Source organism: Heptranchias perlo, chromosome 9 (genome assembly GCF_035084215.1).
Source record: "Heptranchias perlo isolate sHepPer1 chromosome 9, sHepPer1.hap1, whole genome shotgun sequence".
Lineage (NCBI taxonomy): Eukaryota > Metazoa > Chordata > Chondrichthyes > Hexanchiformes > Hexanchidae > Heptranchias > Heptranchias perlo.
The window spans coordinates 60,384,065-60,395,986 of NC_090333.1; the positions used below are offsets into that span (position 1 = coordinate 60,384,065).

The 11,922-nt window shown below is 40.8% G+C and overlaps 1 protein-coding gene across 1 annotated transcript; it reads right to left on the reverse strand.

Moving 5' to 3' along the window:
* Positions 1-7,226: 7,226 nt before the first annotated feature.
* Positions 7,227-11,500, reverse strand: LOC137325038 (uncharacterized). The gene is made up of 3 exons (XM_067989741.1): positions 11,389-11,500; positions 10,992-11,154; positions 7,227-8,811 (listed from the first exon to the last, which is right to left on the reverse strand). Exons 1-3 carry the CDS (start codon positions 11,412-11,414, stop codon positions 8,674-8,676), a joined length of 327 nt encoding a protein of 108 aa, XP_067845842.1. The 5' UTR covers positions 11,415-11,500; the 3' UTR covers positions 7,227-8,673.
* Between the last annotated feature and the right edge of the window lie 422 nt (positions 11,501-11,922).

Here is an 11,922-nt window from a genome sequence, read left to right on the forward strand (position 1 = left end):
AAATTCGGTTGGTTTTGCCTTTGTGTACAATTTTCTGTAACCAAGTTGATATCACAGCTAGCTTAACACTGAAGCTGGGAATGAAATACAGCCTGTTGGCTTTTCAAGCAGCAGAATATTAGAAGAACTTGACTCTTGTTACGAACACCTTGGGATGATTTCCTACCTTAAAGGCGCTATATAAATGCAAGTTGTTGTTGTTTCAACCTTTTATGTGCTGGATTCCAGGCTTCTGCTAAGCTCCTTTTTGAAGTAGTTTTCTGGACACACGTCACCACATTTCATACATATTTAGAATTATTGAACTGATATCCCAACATACAATGTTGCATATCCTGACAGATATGATCAATTTGCATGACTGGGCCACTTATAAAGTCTAGACCATAGATTAAACTATTTCTTTTACATCAAAGCATGATGGTGCTAATTCATTCATTGAAATTAACCTATTTGATCTTCTGATTAAAAGATACAGTCTGTTCTGATCTTTAAATAAATGAAGCTGGTAAATCAAATAACGAGAAGGAAGTCACTACCCAGCAGGGTTCTCATTCCTGATTGTTTTCCAATGATTCCTGCTGGAAAGCGTGTGGGACAGACAGGGTGGGTCTCAAAAGTCAAATAACATGCAAACCCTCAGTTTAGGCTCACACAGAGAATGGCAAGCAACTGAGTGTTGCTAGCACATGTGTAACTGGACCTCCCCAGGTGTCACGGTCATGTCTGTTCAATTTCCAGATGTAAAGCAGGCAAATCCCAATCGGAAAAGTGTACGATGCTCTGTAACACAGGATCTCCGCCAACTTTACGTCACGTGAGCAGGGAACGATGATGTAAGAAGCACCCACCTCAACCAAGCGAGAGCTTCATTTAAATAATAATTTTGGGATGGGGACATCCTGCACGCTATTTCCCAATATGTGATCATACAGGACAACCATTTGTAGTTGTGACCACATAAAATGGGTGTCCACAGTTACGAGGTAATGCTAAGTAACGTTAAGGTAAGTTTATTTCAGCCATGCCTTAACTTTTTTTTCTGTTGGCACTTGGGTTCCACTAAGTTTTAGTGCCAATTGTTCTAATTTTTTTGCCCCCAGCATTATTTCTGGCTTCAAGAGGTTTCCCAGCAAGAATCCCACATCTGAGGTATTTGGAAGAGAATGACCAATGGAAGAATGTGAGGCAAGTCAGACTGCTTGAGAGGTGTTCTGTGACCTCGTACCTGTACACCCTAGAGACAAAAGTACACATACCTCACTTTGGCAGATAACTGGTGCATGTGGAGGTTCCTATTCCAAAAAGAAGCTGGCATCAGTAAGATGTATGAATGTCTGACTAACCATAATGTTGGATGCTTCCTTGCAAACACCTTAATCACAGTAATGCCATGGTTTCAATAGTACTGCCAGGGTAATCAACAGCCAACAAAGTATGATTAGCCACACTGCCAACAAGCTATAAACCATACCTGCAGTATAATTGTACTTACCTGGCAACAACTGCAGGGAACTGACTTCACAAGGTCCTGGTTGGCAAAGAACCAGATGGAGAGCTGTGCATCTGCGGTTAAGACTTCTGCATAGACAGCGACAGTACCAGTCAGCTGCCTCTTTCAGGCAGGCTGTAATGCTGACCTATAAGGATGGTACCACGGAGTGGCAAAAAGGGCAAACTTTCCCACAACCACCTCAAGCAGCACCACCTCCACCGTGTCATCAAACTGGGGGGGGTGGGGGGGTGTCAGATACTGGATTGCATCAGTACTTGCCTGCACATAGGCAAGTACAGGAACATAAGAACAGGAGTAGGCCATTCAGCCCCTCAAGCCCGTTCCGCCATTTGATAAGATCATGGCTGATCTGTGATCTAACTCCATATACCTGCCTTTGGCCCATATCCCTTAATACCTTTGGTTGGCAAAAAGCTATCTATCTCAGATTTAAAATTAGCAATTGAGCTAGCATCAATTGCCATTTGCGGAAGAGAGTTCCAAACTTCTACAACCCTTTGTGGGTAGAAATGTTTTCTAATCTCACTCCTGAAAGGTCTGGCTCTAATTTTTAGACTGTGCCCTCTAGTCCTAGAATCCCCAACCAGTGGAAATAGTTGCTCTCTATCCACCCTATCTGTTCCCCTTAATGTCTTATAAACTTCGATCAGATCACCCCTTAACCTTCTAAACTCCAGAGAATACAACCCCAATTTGTGTAATCTCTCCTCATAACTTAACCCTTGAAGTCCGGGTATCATTCTAGTAAACCTACGCTGCATTCCCTTCAAGGCCAATATGTCCTTCCGAAGGTGCGGTGCCCAGAACTGCTCACAGTACTCCAGGTGCGGTCTAACCAGGGTTTTGTATTGCTGCAGCATAACTTCTGCCCCTGTGTACTCTAGTCCTCTAGATATAAAGGCCAGCATTCCATTAGCCTTATTGATTATTTCTGCACCTGTTCATGACACTTCAATGATCTATGTACCTGAACCCCTAAGTCCCTTTGGACATCCACTGTTTTTAACTTTTTACCATTTAGAAAGTACCCTGTTCTATCCTTTTTTGGTCCAAAGTGGATGACCTCACATTTGCCTACATTCAATTACATTTGCCACAGTTTTGCCCATTCACCTAATCTATCGATGCCCTTTGTAATTTTATGTTTTCATCCACACTGCTTACGATGCCACCAATCTTTGTGTCATCGGCAAACTTAGATATGAGACTTTCTATGCCTTCATCTAAGTCGTTATTAAATATTGTGAATAATTGAGGCCCCAAGACAGATCCCTGCAGGACACCACTAGTCATATTCTGCCAATGTGAGTACCTACCCATTATCCCTACTCTCTGTCGCCTTTCGCTCAGCCAACTTACTAACCAAGTCCGTACTTTTCCCTCAATTCCATGGGCTTCTATCTTAGCTAACAGTCTCTTATGTGGGACTTTATCAAATGCCTTCTGGAAGTCCATATAAATAACATCCATTGACATTTCCCTGTCCATTACTTTAGTCACCTTTTCAAAAAATTCAATCAGGTTTGTCAGGCATGACCTACCTTTCACAAATCCATGCTGGCTCTCTCTGATTAACTGAAAATTCTCGAGGTGTTCAGTCACCCTATCCTTAATTATAGACTCCAGCATTTTCCCCACAACAGATGTTAGGCTAACTGGTCTATAATTCCCTGGTTTCCCTCTCTCTCCTTTCTTAAAAAGCGGAGTGACATGTGCAATTTTCCAATCTAGAGGGACGGTTCCTGAATTTAGAGAACTTTGAAAGATTATAGTTAGGGCATCTGCAATGTTCTCACTTACTTCGTTTAAAATCCTGGGATGGAAACCATCTGGTCCTGGGGATTTGTTTCTCTTTAGTGCTATTATTTTCTTCATTACTGTTGTTTTAGTTATGTTAATTTTATTGAGTCCCTGTCTCCGATTCAATGTTAGTTTTCTTGGGATTTCCGGCATGCTATCCTCTTTTTCTACTGTAAATACTGACGCAAAGTAATTATTCAACATGTCCACCATTTCTCCATTATCAATGACAATATCCCCACTTTCAGTTTTTAAAAGGGCAACACTGCTCCTGACCACCCTCTTTTTCCTAATATAACTATAAAAGTTCTTCATATTGGTTTTGATATCCCTTGTGAGTTTCTTTTCATACTCTCTTTTTGAAGCTCTTACTATCTGTTTTGTGACCCTTTGTTGATCTTTGTATCTTTCCCATTCACCAGGATCTGTGCCATTTTTTGCCTTTTTGTATGCCCTTTCCTTATGTCTTATACTGTCCCTTACCTCTTTAGTTGTCCATGGCTGTTTTTTTTTGGCAAGTAGGGTTCTTGCCCTCAGGGGTATAAACCGATTCTGTATCACGTTAAATGTTTCTTTAAACATTTCGCACTGATCATCAGTCGTTTTACTCATTAACAGATTTGCCCAGTTTACTGTGGACAGTCTGTCTCATCCCATTGAAGTCGGCCTTACCCAAGTCTAGAATCTTAGCAGCTGATTCACTTTTTTCCCTTTCAAACACTACATTGAACTCGATCATGTTATGATCGCTATTGGATAGATGTTCACGCACAGTTAAGCTGTTAACTAAATCTGGTTCATTACTCATTACTAAATCTAGTATGGCTTGCCCCCTTGTTGCCTCTAGGACATACTGCTGTAGAAAACTATCCCGGACACACTCAAGAAATTCACTACCTTTCTGACAGTTGCTAGTCTGCTTTTCCCAATCTATGTGAAGGCTAAAGTCCCCCTTAAGACCACTATGCCTTTATTACATATTTGTCTAATCTATGCATTTATACAATCCAGCACTTCAGAGCTGCTGCCAGGGGTCCTACACACAACTCCCACTACAGTCTTAGATTCTTTCCTATTTCTCAATTCAATCCATAAGGTCTCTGTTGGCTGCTTACCTCTCGTTATATCCTCCTTTATCATTGAAGTGATTTCATCTCTAATCACTAAGGATACTCCTCCCCCTCTTCCATTTTCCCTATCTCTCCTTTAGACCTTATAACCTGGTATATTTAGTTCCCAATCCTGACCATCCTGCAGCCATGTCTCAGTAATAGCTATCGTGTCATACTATCCAATTTGAATTTGAACCTGTAGTTCATTTAATTTATTCCTTATACTCCGTGCATTTGTATATAGAACTCTTGGTTGGGCCACACACCCTAGCCTGTCCTTCAGCTTTGATGCTAGGTTAATCGCCTTACGCCTTCTAGTTTTCACTTTATCTGTAGTGCCTAAAGTACACTTTCTTTCTGCTGCTCTATGCTTTTCCCTTTCATTTGTTCTTGAACAACTATTTGTACAATTTGTATTGTAAATTTCCCCTGGGTCCTCCCCTCTCTTGCTGCTTTCAACTTTACTCTCTTCTGACTCCCCGCTCAGATTCCCATAGGGTTTTCTGTTACTTCATTTTTGCTTCCACGCTTTTTTCGCTCCCTTCAGCCTTGGCTTTCAGAATTTGTGTCACCCTGTTCTCTCCCTTTTAATTGTCCCCATTCATTTAAATTTCACTTATACACTATTTTCTGCTCCCATCACAAGTGTGTTTCCTGCAAATGTTCAAATCTGCACCTGGGGTTATGCTGATGAGCTGACCTCATAAAATTGCTTGCAAAAAGCCCACTTCAATTGAATCTGTCTAAAAAGCACTTATAACCATTTAAGTTCAAACTGCATTCACATCAGAAAAACTAGGCTAGTGATTCCAGGGGAAACTGGCGAAGAAATATGAGGTACTTGTTTCAATAAAGGCAGAGCAATAATACCAGAACCAGTAGCAGAGTACAACAACAGCAACAACTTGCATTTATATAGCACCTTTAACCTAGTAAAACATCCCAAGGCGCTTCATAGGAGCGTTATCAAACAAAATTTGACACCAAGCCACATAAGGAGATATTAGGACAGGTAACCAAAACCGTGGTCAAAGAGGTAGGTTTTAAAGAGCATCTTAAAGGAGGAGAGAGAGGTAGAGAGGTGGAGAGGTTTAGGGAGGGAATTCCAGAGCTTAGGGCCTAGGCAGCTGAGGGCACGCTGCCAATGGTGGAGCGATTAAAATCGGGGATGCGCAAGAGGCAAGAATTGGAGGAGCGCAGAGATCTCGGTGGGTTATAAGGCTAGAGGAAGTTACAGAGATAGGGAGGGGCAAGGCCATGGAGGGATTTGAAAACAAGGATGAGAATTTTAAAATCGAGGCGTTCCTGGACTGGGAGCCAATGTAGGTCAGTGAGCACAGGGGTGATGGGTGAACGGGACTTGGTGCGAGTTAGGATACAGGCTGCAGAGTTTCGGATGAGCTCAAGTTTATGGAGGGTGAAAGATGGGAGGCCGGCCAGGAGAGCATTGGAATAGTCAAGTCTAGAGGTAACAAAGGCATGAATGAGGGTTTCAGCAGCGGATGAGCTGAGGCAGGGGCAGAGACGGGCGATATTACGGAGGTGGAAGTAGGCAGTCTTGGTGATGGTGTGGATATGGGGCAGAAGTTCATCTCAGGGTCAAGTAGGATGCCTAGGTTGTGAAAGGTCTGGTTTAGCCTCAGACAGAGGCCAGGGAGAGGGATGGAGTCAGTGGCTAGGGAACAGAGTTTGTGGTGGGGACTGAAAACAATGGCTTCAGTCTGCCCAATATTTAGTTGGAGGAAATTTTTGCTCATCCAGTACTGGATGTTCGACAAGCAATGTGACAAATCAGAGTCTGTGGAGGGGTCGAGAGAGGTGCTGGTGATGTAGAGCTTGATGTGATTTTGGATGATGTTGCTGAGGGACAGCCTGTAGATGAGAAATAGGTGAGGGCCAAGGATCGATCCTTGGGGGACACCAGAGGTAACAGTGTGGGAGTGGGAAGAGAAGCCACTGCAGGTGATTCTCTGGCTACAACAGGATAGATAAAAATGGAACCAGGTGAGCGCAGTCCCATCCAGCTGAACGATGGAAGAGAGTCGTTGGAGGAGGATGGCGTGGTTAACCGTGTCAAAGGCTGCAGACAGGTTGAGAAGGGTGAGGAGGGATAGTTTACCACCGTCACAGTCACATAGGATGTCATTTGTGACTTTGATAAGGGCCGTTTCAGTACTGTGGCAGGGGCGAAAACCTGATTTGAGGGATTCAAACTTGGAGTTGCGGAAAAATGGGCACGGATTTGGGAAGTGACAACAAATTCAAGGACTTTGGAGGGGAAAGTGAGCTTGGAGATGGGACGGTACTTTGCAAGAACAGAGGGGTCAAGAGTGGGTTTTTTGAGGAGGGGTTGATGATGGCAGATTTGAAGAGGAGGGGACAGTACCTGAGTGCAGACCTACTTGTGTTGAAAATGTATGAACTGCTTCTAATATTCATGTGCCACCATAGGAATTAAGGTAATGCTATCACCTTCAAGGCATAATGTATAACGTCCTTCCACTTTTTTCCCTTGTTCTTAATAATTCTATGACCAGTTATTACTGATATGGCACAGAAAAAAAGAAACAGACTGGATATTATTAAATGACAAACTTTACCAAAATTGTTTATTTCAAAACAAGTCTGACAAAAACAAATATATAGAATAATCTTCAAGTATTAACATGTTAATAGATGAACATGTCAAACAAATTGTTTTGCAGCAAATGCTTCTAACCAGAGCATTTTTACACAAAGGAAATGAGAAACATTCACAACTGAGTTTTGTAACAGTGCCTCAATATCTTTTGCCTCACTGAATACTAAGTGTAGAGTATCACTGGATGTAAGGACCTCTCTATGTAGTACAATTTAAGGTGAGGAATCTCAATGCAGCATTCTGCACAACCTTCCTTGATTATTTTCTTCCTGAAAAATCTTTTAATTTATTTTCATCACAGATACTGTATAAAAATAATCTTGTTTCTCTCTTTAGTTTTTATATAAAATTTGGTATATTTACTGCACCTTGGGACTGAGATTCTAAAGAGGCCTCCTAAAGCTGCTCACTATTTTAAAGATTAAACTCACACTGTAGTGCTCTGGTGTCCTGTGATGGTCGTGGAGTCAGAGGTGGTGGTGGTGATGCAGATGACGAATAAGAGGACACTAAGGATGGAGCTTGAGTGCACTCTCAAGGTGACTGTGTGTTGAGAAGCCATTGCATGAGATGTTCAGGCTATGATGGGACAAGAAGGAGTAGAATCAAGTGAGGGTGGTACAACGGAGATACACTGTAAAGAGGAGGAGAAAGATGGCATAGTCGACCGTGTCAAATGGAGGGGTTGGGGAGGACAAGGAGGGATAACGCTCTCTAATTACAATCACAGAGGATCATTGATCAGGGCAATCTTTGTGCTATGGAGAGGGCAGAAATCTGACTGAAAACATTTGAACACAAGAGATGGGAGAGATGAGCACAAATCCAAGTGGTGATTATGTATCCAGTGACCTTTGAGAGGAAGGGAGGTTAAGAAATGGGGCATTAGTTGAAGAGGTCAAGGGTGAGCTTTCTAGCAAGGAAGGTAATGGTATTAATTTACATGGGTATGTTTAGAGTTGTCTTCTTCATTACTGACAGTGATGGCTGGTGATCTTTTTGACAGGTGAGATATAAGCTATGCATGCCTAATCAAACCATCTTGTTACGATGGTAACGGGCCCTTTGTGCACAGTCCAGGACACAAGCCGGAAATCTGCCTGTCATTTTCAGGCAGTTTTGTGATAAAACGGCAAAAAAAAAGAAACGACTGTACCGGGAGCTACTTGATCATCAAAGGGGGAACCATCAACCACTCAGAGTCCAAGAAACAAACAGAACTGTCAGTTGCTCCGAGTCTGAGACACAACTACAACTTCCACTCGAAGTCTAGGTGAGGCAATGCCTCACTTGTCTGACCTGATGAGCCACCTCTGTTTATTGGTGTTCAATAAGTCCAAGACACATGTTGAAAAGTTTTGTATTACGGCTCAAAAGGTTATTGAGAACAACTGGAACAATGATGAAAATGTTCAAAACAATTGTCTAATTGTAGCCCTGAATATTGCAAATTAGTGCATCAGTTAACATAGGAGTAAGCCATTCAGCCCCTCGAATCTGTTCCGCAAGAAAAAACAATTTGTTCCTATTCTGGACATTACAAGATTCTGATATTTAATATTGCACCCCACTAGACTGGGCTAATCTACGATACTAGGAAATTATTAGAAATCATACAAGTATTTATAGTACTCAGCTTTGGCCAAGTCAGCAGACAAGATCTTAACCATCCTCCTTGTAGTTTTCTTCATGCTATTGGCAGCCTCTACTGCTCTGTCCAAAGTCATGTTTAAATGTGAAATCTGGGTTTAGAAAACATTGCCAGTTAAGATAGTTTGAAATATTCATAATACTAAATTTAGTTATAATTCCACAAATCAACAATCAATACTTGAGTTAATTCAGTGCCTGATATTATCCAAATATTTTTGGATGGCTTTCTGCATGATGTTACCTGACTATTTTTGAAAACTAATGACCATACTTCAAAATATTTTAATAGTATTCTCAACATTCAGGACAAGATATAACTTCCCTTGCTGGGGTCTTCCTCATTCTTCAAGTGATCAAAATAGATTGGTGAAGGTATAATCCCTTTTGAGATCATGATGGCACTGAGTTATCCAAATGATTCACCGACTTCCTGCATTATTTAATGACCCTTCCCCTGAGACTGTTTACCAGTTTGTTTGCCTAGAAAAAGTACAGTATTATCTTTTATATACATTTTTAATTTTGTCAATCTGTCTCCCTTTGCAATAGCAGCACTACACAAGTTTCCTCAAATATGACAAATATGTAGAAGTATATTTGGTATGTGGCAGATAATTTGAAGAATGAAGGGAGGTAGCCTAGCTCCACACTTGCTATCCTCTTATGTATCTCAAGACTGTGATCCAGTTGTGCTCTAAGAAGAGGATGAACCTTTTGATCAGCACCAAATCATTTCATCTAAGATTTACCTGTCAAATTTCATATCTCTTCTGGCTGATGGTTCTACTGAATGACATCAGCAGCTTTGTAGGTGCTATCCAAATTTACCCCCTTTGAGTTGCCCATAAAGGGTCACCTAATAAATAATACTGGATAATTTCCACAAGCCTTTAAGCTTATTTTAAAATAGTTATACCCCATGTGAAACAAAATGTCTTGATGAGGGGCTTGTTTTATTTGCAAAGTAAAACAAAGTTTCTGAAATCTGTACAGTGGTGTCCATGCTGTATTTCAGAGAAACAGTGCAGAATAATCTAGTGTGAGATAGAAATTGAATCAGAAGTTGCAGCACAACCTTATCTCATTTAGTATGATCAATGATTAAAGCTTGGAGTTTGTGAATGCTGTTTAGAATTATATTTTCTTTTACCTGAATTCACAGATTGCAGCACAATTCAGCACAGAACTTCTTTTATAGAGTATCACACAGACATCCTACTGAATTACTCCAGCTCTACCCAAGTAGATGATTTAATGCTGAAGTTCTGAAGTGCTGATCCGGGGTCAAAAGAAAATTTAAGGTAACGCACTGTTCACTGCAAGTCTGAGGAAACAGGAGGGTTGCTGTTGTGTTTGAGATGCTACACCCAAGTCAGAGCCCTTATTGTAACAAGGGTATATTTTTCCTGGTTAAGCCCAATATACAAATGTAGCTGTATTACAAGGGTGAATAGTTTCGAAAGACAGATACATTAAATTAACTGACGTTAAAATCAAATCCATGTTGAGTGGATTACTTTCCCAAATCTCATTCATGAAATATGAGATAAATGAAGTTCATGCACTGATCTGGTTTCGTTTTTGGGTGTGAATATTTCCTGTCCTTTTTTGCCCCTTGTCAACCTACTTCTGATACCTATTGTGGCTAAGAGGGTAGTTAGAAGGCCTGCTCCTAGGCATCTACTAATATCACTCTGAACAAGTTGCTAGAAGACACTTGAGAATAGTCAAGGGATGATTTTCTCTCCAATCAATGCCTTCCCATTATTACCCAGCTTAACTCAGAACATTAAAGGACAGTGGTTAAAGCAGAATTTGTTAAGAAGGGGTGATCACCCATTCCTCCTGACCCTGACTCTATGCGTACCTTTGAACCTGTCCCTACAATGGTTGGCCATACCCGCAACTTTTGACCCAGAAGCAGCAGTAGCATTGCCAGAGGTGAGGGAGAACAGCATCAGCAGCAAGACCAGGAAGTATCATCGAGGCTAGTGATTACTGCCACATTGCTCATCGGATACCCCAGACTAATAATTGAGTACGTTCATGATCCAATTTAAATTGGTCACCTCTTGATTGCCTCTTGATCATAAACTGAACTAGAAAACTCAGGATACTCATACTTCTATGGGTAAAAGCATTGTGGGTTTGGACGCCTCCTCAGTGAAGACACGAAGCATATTTATAGAGTTGACTGAACAGAGGGAAACTTTTTAATGCTAAGTAGTCTCATATCTCGTATTCCATTCTAGTTCAGTAGGGTGCTTACCTGTGGATTACCGGTGCTATTATCAATGCTATTTCTCAGCAAAGACTTAGTGCTACAGATTTGGTTGGGTAAACACTGTGATCCTATTTTGACTATTTCATACGTAGGTGAATAGTAAATTCTGGAGACACCTGATATTGGTGGATACTCAATGGCATCATACCTAAAAGAAACAAAGAGTCACAAAGTCACAAAGAGCAAGGTTCACAAAAGTCTGGTAGAAAAGTTTGTTCATGGAGTAAATTAATTTTTGAAATGAGCTAAAGGAATACAATTGACTTATCAGCATTCTAAACATTTTGTTGATTCTCCAACTTCAATTTGAGTTTTCAATTTCAAGTGGCTTTATGAAAATAAAACTAATCATACTGTTTATTCATCATCCAGTAACACTCACCTTATTGGAGAAATGGATGCTAACATTTTAGTGTATTTGTTTGCTGCAGTAGATGAAATTCCAACAGTAGAAGTGAGTCCATGTCTACCTTGTCGTGAAGATCTCTCAGAGAGGAGTTCTGTGTAGTAAAAGATGTAAGAGTAACAGAATGAGTAGATGGTGTCTCCAAGTCATCTCTCTGAATAATCCTAATATTGTTCAATGGATCATTTCAACAGAATGAAATAGCTCTAAATTTAATTTTTCCCAACATAAATTAACTCGACTGTTGAATATTCATTAATTCCTTAAATTCGTTCTTTCTCAGTGGTAGAATCATACACCATGTTACTCATGGGTCTACAGGGGAGCCAGATTAAGTAGTGTAAACGTAGGGAGCTAAACAAGCATCAGTGTAAATCAGTTTTAGAAATTTAATTTGACTTGTGGTTCATGTCAGTTTGTGGATTTCTAATCATTATGCCAGCTGCAGTGCAAATAGCCATCAACACTGTTAGTTGTATTTAAGAACACGTGTTGAATATTTATCTGAGT